Source organism: Fomitiporia mediterranea (assembly GCF_000271605.1).
Source record: "Fomitiporia mediterranea MF3/22 unplaced genomic scaffold FOMMEscaffold_5, whole genome shotgun sequence".
NCBI classification, from domain to species: domain Eukaryota; kingdom Fungi; phylum Basidiomycota; class Agaricomycetes; order Hymenochaetales; family Hymenochaetaceae; genus Fomitiporia; species Fomitiporia mediterranea.
In genome coordinates, this window is record NW_006760390.1 from 321,692 (window position 1) to 342,679 (window position 20,988).

Below are 20,988 nucleotides of genomic sequence, written 5' to 3' on the forward strand. Positions count from 1 at the left end.
TGCAAACGATATCATTGGAGCAAATATGACCTGTTTACAAAGGTTCGACTACGTGAAAAAGAAAACGACTGGGAGCTCCAGAAGCTTGACGGATTAACACATGATACCTATAGTTTCTTAATGCTGCATTGTACAGGCCGAACAATGGCTTCTGTGTACCACTATCACTCAACGAACAGACATCAACCTGGCTCCAAATACCTCCGAACCCCATTCCTAAGATGGAATTCGCTTATGTCCCGATAAATCGCACTGACCTATTGCAACTTCACTTAGCTGAAAGTTTCTAGGCTTGCAAGCCATTCATTTAGTTGAGCTGATCAAGTACACATTCCATCCGTTATGCCACCAACTCTGCATAATTCATCTAGAACTTCAGTAGGGTCCTTGTCTGGTAGTTCATCTGATTGCTCACAGCTGTAGATACCTGCGGGTGGTGCAATGCCGGTATCGGATGGAAGTCCACCTGCTGCGTATGTGTCCTTCGCTTTCGTATTCATGATGAGATATTTGACATAGAAATTAGGGAAGCAATACTAACTAAATCTAGGATCGGATTGAGATGCGATTTGCGTGGTAAAATTTCCCAAAATGGGAGAGCGTAGCCAAGCTTGATTATGGATTCAATTCAATAGATTTGTAGATGTCTCGTCATAAGTTGCCTCGTGCCTTAACATCGGGCTACTCCGCTTCACCGATACGGGGAATCATGCGCATCCATCAAGTCTTGGGTCCTGACTCCTGAGCCTGATTGTTCCCATGGGTCCATATAAAATGATACATCATATACAGATCTGCGGCGTACCTTGCCAGTCTCCCTCGCAAAATGCTCTCTCCCGGCCTCAAGTTGCTACTTGTCAAATCTCCAAAGCTGCTTGCCCATCTATTAACCATCGCTCTACTTTATTATGGGTCTTCGAAATACTTCGGCTTTATCCTTCGCTGGCCTCTATTTTTGAAGCTTCTCGGTGGGCTCGGATTGGTCCCCATCACCGCGTTGGTGCAGGTGACATGGACGCAGCTACGGAACAAATGGGCAGCAAGGAGGATGGGCGCAATTCTTCCGCCTCTTGTCAAGAGTTACCTGCCTGGCAGTGTGGACACTCTACGTTATGTGTTCGAGCACGAGAGGAGTGGGTATCTAGGTTAGTGCTGCTAATCGGCTTCTATCATTGTTGTTCGGATCTGTCATTGACATGGCTTCCATTTTTTATAAAAAAGGTGATGACGCCTTGGTTCATATTAAAGACCTCGGTCGAACATTTAATTGGAGACTCTTTTGGATGGATAAGGTTGATATGCCACTTATGTACCCTCCTACCTGAGCTGATGGTATATAGATTATCACGACAGAACCGGAACATGTCAAGGTCAGTCCTATTATAGAGTATCAGTGGCTAAAATCGTACTCATCAACATGTTCCCAGGCTGTTTTAGCTACGGAATTTGAAAACTATGAGAAAGGTGCGCAAATATCAATAGCTTGTGTTTGACCAAATCGCGTCAATTATCTCCGTGCTTATCTTTACTCTCGTTCCCGTGTTATCGCAGGTGATGTATTCAAAGACCATATGCGAAGTGTTCTCGGGGACGGTGTCTTCAATGCGGATGGAGACATGTGGAGGTACGTGAATGGATAAGGTCAAAATTCAAGCGTTTTAAGTAGACAAATCTAGGTTCCATCGGTCAATGACCCGACCATTTTTTTCGAAGGATCGTATCTCACACTTTGAAATCTTCGGAAGACACGCAGATGAGGCTATAGGTCTACTAAAAGCTCGCGTGCGTGAGGGCCAGGCAGTCGATTTTCAAGATTTGGTTGGACGTTTTACATTGGACAGCGCAACAGAGTTCCTCTTTGGACACTGCGTGCATGTTCTCCACGCTGGTTTACCTTACTCGCCCAACCTCGCCTCATCTCGGGCGGAGAGGGACAAACCTCGCGACACAGCTACAGTCTTTGCACAGGCGTTCGCAGAGGCTCAGCTAGCTATCTCGATGCGCTCTCGCCTAGGTCCTATGTGGCCATTATTTGAATTTTGGAAGGACGCGACTCAAGATTCCATGAAAATCGTCGATGCATTTATTGAGCCAATCTTGCAGGATGCAGTCGCGAAACGAAAAGGGCCTGTCCTGAATTTTAATAGCAAGAAGGAAATCGAGGAAGGAGAGACTTTATTAGACCATTTGATTAATTTCACGAATGGCGAGTGCTCTCCAGGCTATGATTGCACAACTCAGGAGCTGATTCCTTTCCCTTGTATTTGTTAGATACGAAGATCCTGAAGGATGAAACTCTCAATATCATGATTGCTGGTCGAGATACTGTCAGTTCCTTGATATTTCGATTCTCTTCAGCTGTCTAAATACAATATAGACTGCGGCAACGTTAACATTTGCGATGTATTGCCTCGCTATGTATCCGAGCGTGATGAGGAGATTGCGAGAGGAAATACTATCGGTCGTCGGAAAGGAGCGAAACCCGTCTTATGATGACCTGAAGGGAATGAAATACTTGAGAGCATTTATAAATGGTAGGTGGCGCTACGCATATGTTTCAGTGACAAACCGATAACTTTTCGGTCAATGATAGAGGTGTTGAGATTATATCCGCCTGTGTAAGTTAAATGCTTTCGTCGTTCGTTCATACCCACATATATTTTTTACTGACATTATCGCCATTTCAATTTTTCTAGTCCGTTTGACGTTCGCCAGTCAATAAAAGCTACTACTTTGTCTAATAAGACACCTGGCGCAAGACCCTGGTACGTCCCTGCGCACACCAGGTAAGGAACAGAATTCTTCTTTCCAAGCAGGATGGGCTAGATCATTTCTTTTCCAAATTAGTGTCATATACTCAGTCTTCCTCATGCATCGTCGGGAAGACCTGTGGGGACCTGACGGTAAGCTCAATCTAAGAGTTACTTTATCCGTGAAACCGAAGCTAAAAAAGCGGAACTCCTAGCAAACGAGTTTGACCCCGACCGGTTTCTCGATTACCGTCTACACAAATATCTCACGCCCAACCCATTCATCTTCCTCCCCTTCAACGCCGGTCCGCGAATCTGCCTCGGCCAGCAATTCGCATACAATGAAGCAAGCTTTATGCTAGTCCGTCTCTTACAAGCTTTCGATGGTGTATCTCTTGCAGAGGATGCACAACCCGAAGATACGCTCCCACCGAAGGAGTGGAAGGAGGCTGTTGGAGAAAGGAAGAGTGTGGAGAAGGTATGGCCGAAGAGTCATTTGACGATTTACGTGAAGGTTAGTTGTGTTTATTTCTCTGCTTGTTAGCAATGTTGAGTATCGACTGGATTATGTAGGGTGGACTATGGGTCCGACTCCAAGAAGCACCTGCAAACGAATCAGTTTGATGGGTCTGCGACAACAATTCTTCCCTTCGTGGAAGCACTCTCGCCTGACCTCGTGACCCAGATATTGCCCCACCTATGCCCGTTCAATATATCCAAGAAGAAACACAAATACTGTTAATGTTGTAATGTTATTTATTCCTGTACGTGGTATGATGCACACCCGTCCGATTCCCGGGCCGGATGACAACATAGCGAAGCATGAAGAGCGACCACACTTCGTTCCAGGAGTCCCCTAGCCACCTCTTCGGTCCCGCGGCTCGAAGAAAGATGTGGATATATGCACGTTCTGGACCTCTTGTACATAGGAATAACGCGATGTGTGAACGCAAAATCTTGAATTGTAATGTAACCTACCAGATGTATTTATTTTTCAATAACCAAATGTCAATCCTACCTCTAACCCTACTTTGCTACACATACCAAACTAATTATTCTGACTACATTCTTTGCAAGTCTCAACTCCCAAAATAAGATCGCTGCAAACTACTCAACTCTGCAAGTTTGCTTTCAACGTTGCCTCAGTCCAGCTTGATTTAGTTCATACATTTTTGCACGTATGTATGTACAAGTTTAGAGTTTGTCCAATGCGTTTATAGTACGTACTCAGCAACAAAGGACCCGACAAGAAAACTAAGCCAAAAAGGCCCAAGGATAGAACAGGACAGACGAATATGTAAAACGTGTGTCTATCGAGAACATCGAGATAAAAGCAGAGGCGAAAGAAGGTGCAAAGGAAAAGAGAGAAAAGAGAGAAAAAAAGAGAAAAAATTGCGTATATAAACAACTTTGAACGAAGTACGGATACGGATAAATATAATCGAAGAAAAATTAGACAGTCACAGATTGGTTGATATGAGAACGAGTGCGGATAGATGGCTAGTGAGATGAGGTGAACTGAAGTGAAACAAGGTGCTTGATGTATGGGGTTTAAAATGTGCCTTTTGTAAGGGTACAAGATGTGTGTGAATGTCACAAGTGCACGTAAGGTGGAAAGATGGTGCGGGTGAAATTGATGAGAAAAATAGAGTGAGAGATGGTCTGGTGAGATGCGTGGGAGGATGTACACGATGGATCAAGGTAAATATATCAGGTCGAAAGGGATGACGGTCCGAAAATGACAGTGAGTCTATGCTCATAATCGCCCATCTTGCATTTCTTCCCATCGTTTTACACATGAGTTTGGACGATAATCTGTAGTTCAGAAAGGATGGCCTATTAGTAACCCAGAATAGATTGTCAAGAAAAATTGAGGTACCCACCAAAGCTATCAGTTGGGTCACACCAGCATTTCCCTTGCTGATGGTATTGCCCCGAAGGACATCTTTGGAAGGGGTCGTGCCGGTACCCGATATCTCTAAAGAAATGCACCTGATCCTTGCTCGCAAACAAACTCGCCGCAATCGAATGTACAGGCGCGTCGCCCCATCGCTCATAATAAAAGCCACCAGTTTTCTCCAGATAATCAAAGAATGCAGTATATGCAGGACTTCGCCAAAAGTCCATATCCGCAATCTCAAAATTACTCCAAAAGTGGCAGAGGTTGTAAGTTTCTCCACCGTCGTTGGAGAGGAAGTCCATTGAGTTGTTTTCTGCGATGTGTTCTGGATATTCTTTCATGAAGTTTTTGACGGTGTCCCATAACGTTGGGATAGTCGGCTGCCATTCGTATAGTGAGATGGTGTACCCGTACACTTTATTTTGTTCTTGCATCATGAGGAAGGGATCGTAATCCATGTCGCAGAAATATTTGACGCCCGGTTCTACGCGCCAATAGTATCGGTACGGCTTGAGCAATTCATGGCGATAGAAGAACTAGAGTCAGATGATCAATATCAATAAATAATTACAAATTAGAAAAGATCGGTGATACGCACTCCCGAATTAAACCTGCACATGTTTCGATACCTGCACACCACACATTTTTCAGTCAATCACATCGCTTCAGGTTCATTCACGGAGCTGCCAAAAGATGTACTCACGAAACACTCCCTGGATTAACCCAAACCATCAGTCAAATCATCCACGCCTTCATAAGAAATCAAAAGCGTACCTCCGTAGATGATGCCCTGCGACATGAGCCTGTTACGGCCAGCGCGCGCCTTGTCCTCGTCAATCCAGTCTGGCTGCTTCCAATGACTTTCTGGGATGATACCATACGAAATGTTGCCTGAGACTAACTGGCTCGTTCGTCTATAAACAAGTCACACGCATTTATTAACCTTCTGATCCACCAAGGCCGAAAGGTAATTTAAGGCACATACTGAATGAACTTTTCGTCAAACGGTTCATCATTGAGAAATACCCATGGATAGTTGTATTTGTGATTGAAGCGATCCTCGAGTTGCATAACTGCTGCCGCCGCGTCGTTGACCTCATTGTTGCGAACAAGCATAACCAACACTGCGTTGGCTCGCTCGGATGTCTCTTGGGTAACGCCCGGGAAGGACTCGTTACCGAGGCGGTCTGTGAGGAGGGCAATGAGATCGGACGTGGAGGCCTCGCCCAGGGGTTGTGCGAGCTTTGCATCTACATTATTGCGCCAGCTTGTGATAGAACGAGAGTAGCTTCCGTCCAGCGAGAAGCTTCGTATGTAATGCAGCGTGATCTGCAACGGGTAGAAACGATGGTGAGCTAATGCAAGGACACAAAATGAATCGGAAGAGACGTACAAGGAGGATAAGGACTGGTAAGAGATATCTGAGACTATACATGACCCGGGCGGACTGAGCTGTGGATAGAGGTGTACCCATGGCGGCAGCGACAACAGGGATGAGCCTAACAAAAGATACAAGAGGCCAAGAAGAGATAAGGTCGACTTGGACGTCACCGCCGAGGGTGGCGAGTGGAGACTAGAGGAAAAGGAGATGGATGATGCAAACTGAGGAACGTAAGTTTACTTAAAAACAAAGCCGGATGGACTGCGCACCGGGAAGTGGCTTCGATGGGCGTATTCGGGGGCCTCGCAAGTCCGTCCGAAACAGTGTCCGCCTTAACAACGAAAGGCTCCACTCCAACTCAGCTGTCGTCATCACCCCAATCAGGTCTCACAACGCACTATCTCACATCCCATCCATCCGTCTCAACCATTCCTGATGGGCGCAACAGCGCAACATCACTGCAACAACAGATTGCAGTGTACCCCTTGCCTGTGCTCTATCTAAGGCAAGAAGGGTCAAGATGCACGTGGGAGGTGGCAAAGAGCTGCGGATGTTCACAGTCCAAAATCCGGCGGCCTAATTATGAATGGCGCGGGCCCGATCCGATAAGTTTAGTCCAGTTATTAATAACTCAATCCTGTGCCCCCAGATACTGCAATTGCACTGGTATTCTTAGCTCATTACCGCGCGTCTTCTCAGCGCCCTTCGACATGTTCACCAGAGACTATCGGTTGCGCATGACTTGTTGCGCGGTCCGCTTTCTGTCGTCGTCCATCAGCACACGCATCACTATCATGACATGTCCTCCTTCTGGTTTTACACTATTTTATTTCTCCTTTTGCCACAAAGCCGTACATCCATGTTTTCTCATGTCGGATCGCTTTACTCATCCGAGCTACTGTACTCTCATCGACTCATCCTCGCGAGAATTGGTCCCGTATGTTTCTCCGTCGTCTTCCATGTCACGACTCGCCAAGCTCTTTCTCGGGCATCTTCTCACCTTCCGCGATTGATTTGCTGGGACACGCGATGCGTCGCGTCGGAAGAAATACACGACCGAAATCGAGGGTGCTCTCAAAACATACTCTAGATGACTGATCCTGTGTCAAGTGGGAAAGGAAAACATATGGACACATATCAGTGCCAGCTCATACGATGTATTCTCACTGCCCAGTCATCTGGTCCGAATCCTTCCAATCTATGAGAACAAATGAGAACATATATCGTTTCATTCTATATCGCTTTTCTTCCAGTGTTCTTTAAAGTCGGGTCTTTTGTGATAAGTATGGCTTCCCGGAGCCCGTACCAGTATCAGTAAGTCCGAGCCGATCAGGTCAATCATTTTTTCCTTGTGCACACTTTCCTTCCGGTCGTTCGGACAAACGTGGATACGGATCTGCTAACGCGTCGTTCTGCCTTCTCCAATCGTCACGGTCTTTCGCTCTCTAGTTGCTAATTACTAAGCATTGCTCTTCAAACATCGGTCAAACCAATGCAGCAAACTGCTTAACATGCTGCCACACTTTTGTTGGACAAAACTCATTCGACCAAAAATTGTCTAGGCTGCGTCTCAAGGTACATCACTGCCACCTCATCATTTCTCAGCCTAACGGCGTGAACAGGAGAGATAACCTACTGCGCAGTTGTCCCTATCAATCTCACGTCGATTATTTCCAGACGGGCTACAAGGCACCAGAATACCTGAATATCTCGCTTAAGATCAGATATTCGACGATCAGCGGGCGCAGTCAAAGGAAGTTCCCGCCAATGGTACGACAGAGCGGCCGTCCTCGCGTGGTTCTCCTGCGGGACCGGCAGAGCTCTCCTATCCTGTGAATTTGGCGAACTGCGAGGATCTTCTGGAGGCCGATCTCTCGAGAATGTTGCGAGCTGTACTGAATTGCTAGTCCTAATCTGTGTTTCCTAGAGTTTGCTGTGGATATGCCTATGTTCTTGACTATGGGAGTCCGAATCGGTGTGCGCTGGCCGTGCCAGGTTTCTTTGGTCTGACTGTATAGGACAAATACAAATACATATTCTTCATGGTCGGGAGCTCTACTCGGACAAAGTAGTTCTGTCCCGGTCCCGACGGTGTAGGAGTACAATATGGAATAATATCTGGTGTAGGTTTCCTTCGTTCGCGCGATTACAGCAAGTCATCTTAAAAACAATCTTTTTTCTTCTTTTTTTCTTTCTTTTTCTTTTTTCTTTCTCTTTCCCTTTCTTTTCCTTTCCCCCTTTTTTTTCTTCCTTTTTTTCAATATCACTGTTGAATTCCCGTTTTCACGCTTATAGGGCCGGGAATGCAGGATTCGGAATTGTTTCTTCGACATCACCGTGATGACATTTGACACGTGCATTGTCCGACTTTTTCAAATGAATGGTGATATGTTCCATTCATCTCCTTACTGAGAGTATCTTATTTAGTATCCTGCGTCACCATGAAATATAACCTGTTTGTAAAACCGGCCGAGTTCTATGCACTCAATTCAAAACAAAAACACTATAGTCTGCTTGCCAATGCACAAAATCTGACTCACAAGCTCAATGACAAGTTTGAAGTTGGATAATTCAATACAATAAACTTTCTGACAGTTCTGGAAACCCGACTTCAAGGCACTTTTTGTCTGCAGACAGTACTCTTGGATTGCTTAACTACCTAAGATTCGACAATGCGTGTCTTAATCTTTGCGTGCGCCAGCTCCCCTTAATGCTTGCTGAATGCTCTTTATTGTTCAACTAATCAGTGACGTTCCTGTTTTGTCACCTTCCCCTTTTAAAGTCTGTGAGTTCTGTAATTATTGTATATTCTCTCTTTAATTGATTTACAACTTTCAGATTCAGTATCATAAAGAGGTATGTTTGGCTCCATGAATCAGATGGTAGCAAAGGGTATGAGCCTGCTGAATATGTTAAGTATCAGATATAGAGCATTATGCTACAAGTTCATAGTCTGTCTGAGTGAAAGACACCTGAAGGTAGAGCACACTCACAGAATCATCAACATATTAACATCTAGACAAAGATTCTTATCAGCCTTGTTTGTCTTTGTGCGATCTTCTTTTCTGTTCCGGGGAGACATCTGAAACAGTTTGTCCAGAGGCAATCTGATCTAGAGTGCACCCACAAAGCTAGCTACTAATGATGCAGGCGGTCACGAAAAGAAGTATGTGTTTGACTTTCGATTAACAAGGTGGTGGAGGATCGCATCGAGAAGGCTATGAAATTATAATTACAAAGCCCAGTCAAAAAAGTCGTGAATTTGCCTGTACAGCCTGGTCAAAAGTAGGTGTGTCTCGAAAGTGGTTACACAGTAAACTTTGCATATTGACTGAGAATGGCAAGCTCATAGGATGTGTCTTGGAGTTGTGTAGTTATACTGTACAATTCGAGCTTTTGTGGACACAGGATTCCTTGAGCCGTCACTAGTATCCAGAGTGTAGGGTAACATCCGAACATGTGTACAGAGAATGAGGAAAGTCGTTATACATGAGCAGTTGGTGACAGGAAGCGAGACACTGCAGAGTAGTGTGCTGTATCAGATATCAGAAATTTCTGGGTTGACAAATACCCTGGAGCACTGACATGTGTCCACTTGACTGCTCGGACATATGCAAGCTGGTGACTCAGAGTTGATATGCTCCAGCAAAGCATTGGTTAGTTTCAGTCTAGTGTACAATGTCCAAAACTTGTAATACCTATACTTTATCAGGATCATTGGAGAGTCGACAGATATATAAGTTCAGTCAGTCAGCTAAGCTCAAGGTAGCATTTTCTCCTGGAGCTGCTTCTAGTCAACCTGTCGCAAATGAACAATACAGCCAGTCATGCTTTGGGAGCTCTCGAATTCAGAGGTGCTTTCGAAGGCTTTCACATTCTCACTGTACGTCCCTGTGGTCGTTTTCCCATGCCCGAGTCTTATCTTCAGACAGTCCATCAATTGTGAGCAAAGCTGCAGATGATCTGGAACTATATTCTAATATTCTCTGCCATGAAGTCGCGAGTTCCGTTATTCTTGTACGTCTACATCTCGAATCTCAATGTGCATTGATCTCGAAATACATTGGCTAATTACATTCAGGCCTACGATTATATGCTCACTTTCGAGGATGAGCGTATATTAATGTGGCCGAAGAGATGGTCTCTCCTGAAAGTCCTGTTTTTCATGGTCCGCTATCTCCCTGCCGTTGACTTGTCAATATTCGCCATAGGTGAGTTAGAAATACTATAAATAACAGCGAATATGCTCACTTCCATAGCTTCCTTTGGCGACCTCTCACATGAAACTTGTGCAACTTTGTATAAAATTCTCTGTTGTGAGTTGATTTTAGCTCTAGTATATTTGAATGAAACTAGACAAGTAGTCTCTAAGGGACTATTAAAACGGGCGTCATGACCACAGAACGTAAGCACTTATTATTGCCCTAAATTATTGCTGTATTTGTCGTCGCTGATCAAATACAAAACTACTCTTAGTCATCCTATTAATCCGAACAGTCGCAATATGGAATAATAAGCGCTTCGTCCTAATCTTGCTACTAGTATGGGGCGTTATAGCCACGATCCCCGGTGTTGTGATAATGTATCTTTTCATGACCTCTATAAAATGCAAGATACACTGTATCATACTTTGCATTGTTGCTGATGCTTGCTCTTTCTCTTAGTTGTGCCCCTACCTGTAGGGCTTCGTGGTTGCATCATCATATCGGGTGACGAAATACTAATGGGCGACTGGATCAATCTTATGATATACGAATCAGGTATGTACATAACCCTTAATCATCGTGTCGATAACTGAATAATCTAATGCGCATTCTTTTATTCAGTTCTTGTTGTGCTCTTATTGATCAAGGGATTTCAAATGTGTATGCTCCAACTTACAGGTATAGATCATGCATGCAGTTTTACTAAGTGAATGTTGCAATATTAGACAAGGAACTTGGGGAAACATCCCTCTACCTGGCTTTGTTCAAGGATGGTATGCTTCAGGCTTATTGTTCGTTCTTGGCCTGCTAACAAATATTTATCTAGGTGCTGTTTTCTACGCCTTACTCTATGGTCAGTATACACATTGCCGTGTTCCACGCTTGCAAATAGCTTAAATATTTTTGATTAAGCTTTGTCAGTCGCAAACGTGATTGTAATCGGTTCTCCATTCGTAAGTTGCATTGCTTATGTCCAATGTATTTTGTAAATCTGTTACAGACCGGGATTGTAATGCTCAAATCCATTTATCGACATAGCGCGAGCCGTCAAAATTTGCCTATCTCGCAAGGTGAGTAGAACGTCTTCACCTCACTACTTTCGCATGCTACATCTAGTAACTAATATATGAAATACATTGTATTTACCTTCAGCATGGAGCGAGTCATGCATTCTGTCTTGACAGGGCGTCTACTCTTTACATTGCAAAAGGCCTCAGCCGAGCGAATTACCACGGGCACATCGATCGACCTGCCAACTCTACAATTTTCGGGATCGACTGGAGTCCCAAGTACAATGGACAGTAGAGCTGAAAGCGGAAGCGAAACCCTTACTCCTTCGCTTGTCGCCGGAGAACTTGAAGAACAACCTAATCAGACAACCTTTCATTGATGGTTCCTCAATTGTACCAAAGCACGAGCTAATATTAGGTTGCTGGTAACTGGTTTGATTTGAGCTACTATCAGAGTAAAATAAGGGCAGATCTGTGTGGAATCAAATCATTCTCTCCTCCTTTAATTTAGCCCATGTGCTGCACATCCACATTATTGTTTACAAAATACTAGTCCAATGTATATTCTGTATCTCTATTTAACCTGGACACTGTACAATAATCTACATATAATTTGTCGGTAAATCAAAATGCACCTTATCTAACTGCAACGGAGCATGTCCTAGTCCTAATCATTTCTGCAATCTCTGTAACAGTTGTAAGTCTCAGTAGCACAGAATCAACAGTCGGGAGACAGCAGAGTTGACCAACGGAGCTAACCAAAGACACACATGGTCTACTACACGTGCTCAATGGGTTGGCTTACGATATTATTCCCACGATCACTCATGGTACTGCACAGTTTACCGGAAACGGCCGCCCTTACATCGCCAACGCCAACAACGTCGAAGAACCACTGTCGCACTAATCTTTGTCAGTGACGGTCTTGCAGACATGCAGATTTTCGTCAAAACACTCACTGGGAAGACCATCACCCTTGAGGTGGAGTCTTCGGACACGATCGATGTCGTGAAAAATAAAATCCAGGATAAGGAAGGGTGCGTTCCAGCTGCTTACTCTTACAGCTTGTAACTCACTGACAAGTCATTTGTAGAATCCCGCCAGACCAACAACGTCTAATTTTCGCCGGTAAACAGCTTGAAGATGGCCGTACCCTCAGTGATTATAATATCCAGAAGGAGTCAACACTTCACTTAGTGCTTCGGTATGTGGAGGTCTTCTGAAACTTACGCGAGCTACTTATTTCTTGTCTCATAGTTTACGCGGTGGTATTATCGAGCCCTCATTAAAAGTGCTTGCATCGAAGTACAACTGCGACAAGCAAGTCTGCCGCAAGTGCTACGCCCGTCTCCCCCCTCGTGCAACCAACTGCAGAAAGCGGAAGTGTGGACACTCTCCCCAGCTCCGCCCGTAAGTTCTTTCCAATCCCCTTAAGATCCATAAGTTCTCATAGGATGAATTCTGCAGGAAGAAGAAACTCAAATAGTGGTGGTGCGCAACGCAGCGTCGAGAGACTGGTTTCTGCTATATGCTACATGTGTATCGACTGGCATGCAATATGTATGAGCTTCCATTTCACTATTCGATTGCATTATACGTCGTATATGCTTATAGCGAGAGTCTTGAGTGCGTGACGATATGCATTTGTCAAGCCGCTATGAGAAGTTGAGACGACACATGATGTTCAGTAATCCGTGGCGAGGTTCAAAGCGAGTCGTGTGCGTATCGTAAACATTTCTTGAATCAATGAAGCCGAAATCCGGACAATGTCAATTAATTTGCATACAACAAGGAAGGATATGAAATGCGGACTGCAATACGAATATACTAAACTTGCTATTACATTAGTAAATACTATACTTGTGATAATGTGACTCGTAAATTAGTTCCAGTGGGTCACGTGCACTGAAATTTATTGATTCGGGATGCGGATCCGGTAGTTTCGTGCAACTTTCACGCGCACCGTCCGGTATGGCAAGACTGGGACAAAAGAAAGGCCAGAATCGTAGTAGTTCATCAATCGCTAGAACCGCACATGGTCTCAAAAATAATGTAGCCCGATTCCCGAAGCGCGGCGGACGACCTACCAAGGCAGTAAACGGGATAACTCCAGATGTCTACGACTACCAACCGACTAAGAACCGTCGTAGTAATGTTTCCCTCGCGTTGGATGAAGATGAACTTCGTGGAGGAAGATACGAGGATGACGATGAAGAGGAGGAGGAGGATGGGAGCTCTCGGAGGCGACCTCGCTTGATCGGCGAAGGAGCAGATGACGAACGCATAGACAGCGACGAGGACGACGAGATTGATTCTGACGTTGCTTTCGGTGGCAGTGACGAGGAACAGTTCGCCGGATCGAACTTCGACAAGAAGGTATGCATGTATTTCTCTTGCGTTGTTAGCCCGGTTAGCTAAATATTGAGAAGGCTCAACCTAAGGCTAAGAGAACTAAATTTAATAAACAAAGGAGCGTAAGATTTGCAGAAGTCGACCTTGACGAAGGCGATGCACAAGATGGTGCTATGTCTGACGTTGCACCACGAGCTTCTGAAGGTGAAAGTGAAGAGGAAGAGGAAGAAGAGGAAGACGGAGAGTTCTTCGACGTTTTAGACATTCTAGATGGACGCGCAGAACCGGACTTGGAAGGGGATAATGAACTCGTGAAGTCGACGGAACACTTGCCAAGTTTGGTGCACGACAGCAATGACGCTCGCATGGCCAATTCTGACGAGGACGAAGACGTCGAAGAGGATGGAGAAGAAACAGGAGAGGAAGAAGAGGACGAAGCAGAGGAAAATGCATCTATTTCCGGCTCTGACGAAGATGAAGCAGACGACTCTGCTCTCGTTGCTCTTGGAAAATTGGTCTCGGGACTGGAGTCTGGGATAAAGCGAAAAGCTGAAGATGATACGGAAGACGCTAATGAGGATGCCGCAGCGAAGCAAATGAAGAAGAAAAAGCGTCTGTTGAAAGACCGCACAGAGAGTGGATTCGAGACGGAATTTGGTGCTGGCGCTGCTGGTTCGTTCTCACTCTCCATGAACTAACAAAGTCTGATCCATCTAAATAGGCTCATCTAAGCTCAGTTTGGATGACCTCTTGACGCCGTTAGCTTCAAGACAAGGTGCTCTCGCCTCACTAAAGAAGTCAATGAAGCCACTTGCAAGTTCTTCAGACCCAAAGAACCAACCATTACCAGCTCCTCTTCCTATTAGAACTCAGGAGAGGCTGGATCGTGAGGCTGCCTACGAGCAAACCAAGCAGGAGGTTGATAAATGGACTGATACAATGAAGAGGATTCAAGAGGTTGGTTCTATCTACAATCATATCGAGTGAGATACTAATGCTGAGAGATAGGCTGAACACTTGAGCTTCCCCTTACAAGGGCCTCGGCTTGTTAAGACCTCAAATCTTGAATTAACAGCCAAATTCAAGGCAGGTTTACATATTATTCCAGCCTGGGTGGATTAATCAACACATTTCTATCAGCCTACGACGGAGTTAGAAAGCTCAATCGACCGACTTCTAAGATCGGCCAAGCTGCGCGAGGAAGATATCAATAAAACGGAGGACCTGATGATGAAGAATCTCTCCGTGGAGGAAGTCGCAGAACGTAGAGCGGAACTACGAAAAATGCGGGAACTCGCATTCCGTGCGGATGCAAAAGCGAAACGAGTGGCAAAGATTAAAAGCAAAGCCTATCGTCGCATACATAAGAAGGAGCGTGCAAAACTACTTGCTAAACTCGATGCTTCTGCTGTCCAAGACGACGGAGATGCAGAGGAAGCGAGGTTGAAAGCAGAAACGGAGAGGGCACGTGAGCGTGCGACGCTTAAACACAAAAACACTGGAAAGTGGGCGAAAGCAATGAAGGCGAGGGGAGAATTGGATGAGGATCAGCGAAGAGACATAAATGAAATGCTAGAGAAGGGCGAACGACTGCGGAGACGAATACAAGGGATTGAAAGCGATGCCGAAGATGGTTCTAGCAGCGACAGTTCGGAAATGGAGGGTGACGATGGCGTATTACGAATAAAAGCGAATGCCTTCGAGGAACTGCGGGAGATCCGAGAAAAAAAGGACGACGAGAACGAGGGCGCCGATGAGAAGCAGCAGGCAAAGAATGTTTTCCAGATGAAATTCATGAAGGATGCAGCTGCTCGCAAAAACGCCGAAATCGAGCGAGATATTGATGACTTCCGGAGACAAATGGGGGATTTACCAGTGGACAGTGATAATGAGGAAGGAGACGACGTGGATGATCCCGAAAATCCCGCGCCAGTTGAACGTGTTAACGGTCGTATGGTTTTCCGACCCACTCCTCAGGTATGTTGAATCTTCCTCAGCTATTTCCTCCTGACTAATAAAAATCGACCAAGACTCAGCCCTCCCTAATGCTCCCACCTCCTCCTTCGGCCATCTCGGAAACTTCTACTCTCAGATCCCACGATTCTATTACTCATTCGCCAGTACTTACCATCAACGAGGACCGACACTCCGTACCACCTCCCGCGTCAACTTCTGTTGCGCCAACCCCAGCTTCCGAACTCCCAAATCCCTGGTTATCCGAATCCCCCTCCACTTTGAAAGTTGCCAAGCGAAAAAACGAGCTTATCGTCGGCAAGAATGTAACACGAGCACAGAAATCCGAGGCCTCCACGATGAAGCAGTTGAAGAAGAGTACAGAAGAGCGTCAACTAGTGCAGGACGATGCGGTTGTGGAAATCGTCGTTGATGATGCTCTAATGCTGAAGAACACTGAAAATTCTGGCAACGCTGCCAAAGCCGTTGCTAGTAATGTAACTAGTGAGGGTAAGAAGAAGGACAAGAAGGAGAAAAAGAAGAAAAAGGATAAAGGAAAGGCCAAGGCAGTTCAAGGGCCGGAAGAGGAAGACTCAGAGGCAAATAGCGAAGTAGAAGAGCAGGAGGCTGCTCTAAAGAAGGGAAGTAAAGTAGCGGCATTCGAACAGCGGGAACTCGTCGCTAGAGCATTCGCGGGTGACAATGTTGTACGGGTACGCACGTTCTCCAATACGTTGCCCGCAAGATAGCATAGCATTGACGAACTTTTACAGGAGTTTGAGGAGGAAAAGCGAAGAGAGACCGAAGCAGATGCACCGCAAGAAGTGGATACGACGCTTGCAGGCTGGGTAAGTGGTCTGACACTCTTCTCTCTAAATTTACGCTGACCTGTGTTTTTACTGATAGGGTTCCTGGGGCGGGGCAGGTCTTAAAAAGACAGCACCTAAGCCTCACCTAATCAAGAAAGTGGCAGGCATTGATCCCAAGTCTCGGGCGGATTACGGAAAGGCGCATGTAATCATATCCGAACGCCGTGATAAAAAGGCATTGAAATTTGCGGTGAAGGACTTGCCATACCCGTACACGAGTAAAGCGCAGTTTGAAGCACGAATGAGTACGCCATTGGGTGCAGAATGGAACACTCGACTCGGTTTCCAACGGGGTACTTTGCCGCGGGTAGTCAAGAAGGTGCAGTCATTGTCTCTTTCAACGTACCCGTTTGGTCTGCGCTTGTTGCTTATGCACACTCTCTTGTAACCAATGCAGATGGGTACGATTATCGATCCATTGGAGAAGCTCTAAGCGCGAGATGTACGCACTAGTCCCTGAACCAGTTCAGCGGACTTCGACCCACAATCACTGCACTCATTTAACAGTTACGGCCGCCATTTTTTCACTAACACAATTATCTACATCCTAGTAAAGTTTACAAGCACGTCACCTGTTTATTTGCCCTTTTTTTCGGACTTCTTGCGTGTTTCTTCATTTTTATGTCGTCGTAATTCCGATGCCAAAATTTTGTCTTTGTTTCACGTGGAGATTATATCGGATCCAAAATAGCGTCAATGACTCAATACCGATGCAGCAGTTCATATTTGGCCCGACTTGGCGTTCTTGGGGGGTTTGAACGAATCAAAAAGAACATCGGCGGTGTACTAGAGGCTCAGCTCCGGTGCACCGAGACGAAGGACTCTAATTTTCTCCAGACGGAAAAGGAAGCAATGAGGATTGTAAGTCACGGGACGGACAAGCGTAAATTCCCGAAACACCGATCTAGTACGTCGTCCGTCCCAAATCTACGTCGTAGAGCACCGAACCAATGGACCGAACCACTATGGCCGCTCCGTCGGTCGACGGGCATCGTACTATAAGCCTCTGGGTCGCCGTGTCCCCCCCTCTTATCGCCCCGCCATGTCCAGTACCCCTCTCTCAACGAGCAAGCAGCTCCCGCCGCTCGATGCAGTCGCTGCTACTCCTGTCGCGCCACCGTCTGAGGCTGAGGACTCATGCATCTCGGACCTGGCGTCGGGTCAGCCAACACAGTCCCAAACGACTGGCCGCCTACGGCGGTGGGCTGATACTGTGCTGCACCATATTAGGCGACACACCGGCCTGGGCGTCATCTGCGCCGTTGCTTATTTTGATCCGTGAGTGCGAATACTTGAATTGTAACGAATATTCTCATCTCGTTCCGACAGGGGTAATTGGTCTGTCGATCTCGAAGCTGGTTCAGAATTCGGATATAAGCTGCTCTTTGTCGTCCTACTCGCAGGCCTCATGGCAGTAGTGTTCCAAGTTAGCTTACACCTTCCTTCATAAGGAATTTACTTAATTATAACAATGCTAATTCTTGCACTGGACGGTATTTTTAGTCAATGGCAAGCAGGCTCGGCTGTGTCACTGGTCTAGGTCAGTACCACTAGTGGCCGGCATCTTTTATATCACTTGAATTGAAAAACATTAAATGTTAAATTCCTTGATCATTCTTTAGATCTAGCCGCACACTGTCGGCTTCTCTTATATAATCGATCAAAACATCCGCGACTTGTCCGTTGGCTGGTACTCTATCCACTGTATGCACTCAGCGAGGTGGCAATTATCAGTACGGATTTAGCAGAGCTTCTGGGTAGTGCAACCGCGCTGTCTTTACTCTTCCCGGCCATCCCATTATGGGCAGGTGTTCTAATTACTGCGTCGGATGTCTTCGTCGTACTGGCACTTTGTAGCCCAACACGAGGCCAGAGCCAACCCCAACGCGTTTTCGAGCTGTTAATCGCTGTGCTCGTTTTCGCTGTCTTCGTCTGTTTGATCTTCGTGATTGCAGAGGTAAAGCCGAACTGGGGAGATGCGTTCTACGGCTATGTACCTTCATCAACAATTGTCAAGCCGGGGGCTCTCTATACTTGTCAGTCTCTATTTCGAATTTATTAACGCTACCGGGCCATTCGTTCTTATATTTTATCCTGGCAGCCATTGGGATCATAGGAGCAACAGTAATGCCCCACGGTCTTTTCTTAGGCTCCTCATTAGCTACGCAAAACCGAGTCTCCGCTCCTCACCATGCCCCCGAGAAAGACAAGCAGCCTTTTATTGTTAGTGCTGATTCACTTCCATCGACACTTGGTCACACATACAAGAAGCCGTGCTCTCTTTTCTTTGTGAACAAACAGTGGCTACGATCCGCCTTTCGTTCCTGGCGTTTAAACGATGCTGAAGAGTCGGATTTACCAAATGATGAGGACGGCCATGCAGGATGGCAGAATAACTCGTACTCATTCGTCCGTGCCCATCTACGACATGGTATCGTTGATATCGTGTTAAGTTTGCTCGGATTTGCGGTCGTGATTAATTCCTTGTAAGTCCATAACGTTGTTATGGTCACTACACTGCTTAATTGGTCCTATAGGATTTTGATAATCGCAAGTGCTGTCTTCTTCTATGGCTCAGGTGAAAACGGCGGTGGTAGTAGTAGTGTTGCTGATTTATTTGAGGCATACGCGCTAATCAGACAACGTGTTGGAAAGGGTCGGTCTTCTATTATTTTGCGTGACTTTCACTGATCGCATTTAATATAGCGGCAGCGGTTCTCTTCGCCCTCGCTCTTCTATGTGCGGGCGAGAGTGCTGGTATCACAGCCACTCTAGCAGGTCAGATCGTATCCGAAGGGTTCCTCAGATGGCACGTTTCCGTACGTTTGCACTTTCCCCTTTTCAATCTGAAGGATGGCTGTATTCAACTGAGTTGGAATTTGGAATTATCATAGCCCGTTATTCGCCGAGCACTCACGCGCCTCATCGGCCTTATTCCTTCGATGCTCGTAGCCGCGATAATGGGCAGAGCGGGTTTGAATGCACTGCTGGTTGCGTCCCAAGTTGTGTTGTCTTTCGTGCTTCCATTTGTTGCCTTCCCACTCGTATGGATAACATCGAACTCAAAATTAATGTCTGTTCGGCGGGGATCGGGGCCGGGAGAGCGAGATGATCCCCTCGGCGGGCCAGGCGGGGATTTACGACGAGTTGCTGATCCGGAATCAAATGAATACGAGATGGTTGATTACAGCAACGGAAAAATGGTGATGATCATTGGATATGCGATTTGGCTCCTCGTACTTGTTGCCAATGCCTACCTGTTGGTTACATTGGCTATGGGCGAGAACACTTGTAAGTCCCTTCTCTGAATTGAGAACGATAAATGTCTAATTGTTTGCCAGGACAATTTGTAGGACATCGTTATGCTTTCTTTTATCTGATCGTGTTCACTTCGGAATTCAGTCGATACCACGCTTTGTTTGTGCTTTGTCGGGTCGTACAGTTGTACAAATTGAAATTGAAAGAATGTAGAAATTTGGCATTGACTTGGCTGTTTTAAACTAAGTGTAATTTCTTTCGCAAAATTAAGTCAAGGTCGATGAGTAGATGTGGAAGAGGAGCGTACCTAAGCGAAGCAATGCCATTTTATGACGGATATAGCTCTTCCTTCGTGCTGATGCCTATTTGGTGACGTATATCGAAATAAGGAAAATATTATTACGGTAATACAATAACATATGTACTGACCAAGCTCATCCCTCACGCCCTTGAGCTCCTCCAAATACGCCTCGTACTGCTTCTTGTTTTCCACTTTCTCTTTGATACCCTCGAAAATACGGACAGCAGTCGAGTAATCGTCAACACGTCGCGCAGCGCGGAGGGCAGCCTCAATGACTTCGGGAGCAGGGACAAGGTCATGGGCGAAGCAGTTATTAAGACCGCGCTGGAGCTCGAAAAGGTCCTCGACGGACTTGAAGAAAGCGACGTAACGCTGAGTGAAGGACTCAAATGTCTCCTGGTGGTGGGTATCGCTGCTCATGTTACGGCGAGCGAGCAAGACTGCTGAAGGGCGTACGCGCCATGCGGCTGGGGTACGCGCAACGCGCGAAGCACGGAGCGCAGAGGAGAGGAAGCGAGCGTTCATCGTCGTCCGCGAAGGGGCAGCGTGTAGGATTCTTTCTAGTCGAAGAAAGCGTAGACTAGCTTCACGACGTGTTTTCAACTCAACTGGACTCGAGGCGGCGGAAAAGACCGTGGGACAGGATCCGGTTCGGTCCGGCATACGGATCAATTTTGATGGTGTACCTACTGTTAGATAAGGCAGGCGTCTAACGTGGGAGAAGGAAGCCTTGATAAATTACGTAATATAATAGGATATCATGATGCCAAGACACCCGCTGACGGCACGGCTTCAACAAATTTGCATCAAAAAAGAGCTTAAAAGTTCCAGTGTAATTCAGTCGCGGGCGCCGGAACGAGGGTCGATGCTATACAACTCGTAAAAACAGATCGCAGTTAGCCGCTCCATGCGCAGCCGATTCTTAAATCTAAACAGGTCTCGGATTCTCCACTTCGAGTAGCACGGTGCATTGCTTTGTAAATTTGGCATGCTGGGCACACGCATATCT

The 20,988-nt window shown here is 46.1% G+C and overlaps 6 protein-coding genes across 6 annotated transcripts; 5 read left to right on the plus strand and 1 right to left on the minus strand.

Moving 5' to 3' along the window:
• The first annotated feature begins 814 nt into the window (after positions 1-814).
• On the plus strand, positions 815-3,775 carry FOMMEDRAFT_18906 (cytochrome P450 monooxygenase pc-1). Its single transcript, XM_007265041.1, has 13 exons — positions 815-1,145; positions 1,222-1,292; positions 1,341-1,370; positions 1,428-1,464; positions 1,552-1,624; positions 1,677-2,206; positions 2,272-2,327; positions 2,378-2,534; positions 2,594-2,618; positions 2,697-2,786; positions 2,848-2,903; positions 2,966-3,264; positions 3,324-3,775. The coding sequence occupies exons 1-13, from the start codon at positions 827-829 to the stop codon at positions 3,372-3,374; spliced, it is 1,794 nt and encodes a 597-aa protein (XP_007265103.1). The 5' UTR covers positions 815-826; the 3' UTR covers positions 3,375-3,775.
• A 529-nt stretch (positions 3,776-4,304) lies between these two features.
• FOMMEDRAFT_120630 (glycosyltransferase family 15 protein) lies at positions 4,305-5,909 on the minus strand. The gene is made up of 6 exons (XM_007265042.1): positions 5,636-5,909; positions 5,425-5,564; positions 5,354-5,363; positions 5,249-5,279; positions 4,634-5,186; positions 4,305-4,565 (listed from the first exon to the last, which is right to left on the minus strand). Exons 1-6 carry the CDS (start codon positions 5,764-5,766, stop codon positions 4,507-4,509), a joined length of 924 nt encoding a protein of 307 aa, XP_007265104.1. The 5' UTR covers positions 5,767-5,909; the 3' UTR covers positions 4,305-4,506.
• Positions 5,910-10,754: 4,845 nt separating this feature from the next.
• On the plus strand, positions 10,755-11,745 carry FOMMEDRAFT_139768 (uncharacterized protein; the record flags this gene model as incomplete). The annotated part of the gene is made up of 7 exons (XM_007265043.1): positions 10,755-10,791; positions 10,858-10,896; positions 10,962-11,009; positions 11,063-11,089; positions 11,149-11,189; positions 11,275-11,306; positions 11,389-11,745. 7 exons carry the CDS (start codon positions 10,755-10,757, stop codon positions 11,624-11,626), a joined length of 462 nt encoding a protein of 153 aa, XP_007265105.1. The 3' UTR covers positions 11,627-11,745.
• Positions 11,746-12,188: 443 nt separating this feature from the next.
• FOMMEDRAFT_44690 (ubiquitin) lies at positions 12,189-12,537 on the plus strand (the record flags this gene model as incomplete). Its single annotated transcript, XM_007265044.1, has 3 exons — positions 12,189-12,283; positions 12,340-12,450; positions 12,504-12,537. Coding segments are annotated over 3 exons (240 nt in total), but the record flags the coding sequence as incomplete, so codon positions are not given.
• Positions 12,538-13,217: 680 nt separating this feature from the next.
• Positions 13,218-17,100, plus strand: FOMMEDRAFT_166900 (Utp14-domain-containing protein; the record flags this gene model as incomplete). Its single annotated transcript, XM_007265045.1, has 9 exons — positions 13,218-13,622; positions 13,676-14,270; positions 14,320-14,555; positions 14,607-14,684; positions 14,739-15,575; positions 15,629-16,264; positions 16,325-16,399; positions 16,458-16,739; positions 16,818-17,100. The coding sequence occupies 9 exons, from the start codon at positions 13,218-13,220 to the stop codon at positions 16,851-16,853; spliced, it is 3,180 nt and encodes a 1,059-aa protein (XP_007265107.1). The 3' UTR covers positions 16,854-17,100.
• A 359-nt stretch (positions 17,101-17,459) lies between these two features.
• On the plus strand, positions 17,460-20,755 carry FOMMEDRAFT_18910 (Nramp-domain-containing protein; the record flags this gene model as incomplete). The annotated part of the gene is made up of 10 exons (XM_007265046.1): positions 17,460-17,698; positions 17,750-17,846; positions 17,924-17,960; positions 18,043-18,456; positions 18,522-18,906; positions 18,958-19,076; positions 19,127-19,239; positions 19,315-19,933; positions 19,986-20,040; positions 20,108-20,755. 8 exons carry the CDS (start codon positions 17,463-17,465, stop codon positions 19,726-19,728), a joined length of 1,815 nt encoding a protein of 604 aa, XP_007265108.1. The 3' UTR covers positions 19,729-19,933; positions 19,986-20,040; positions 20,108-20,755.
• Between the last annotated feature and the right edge of the window lie 233 nt (positions 20,756-20,988).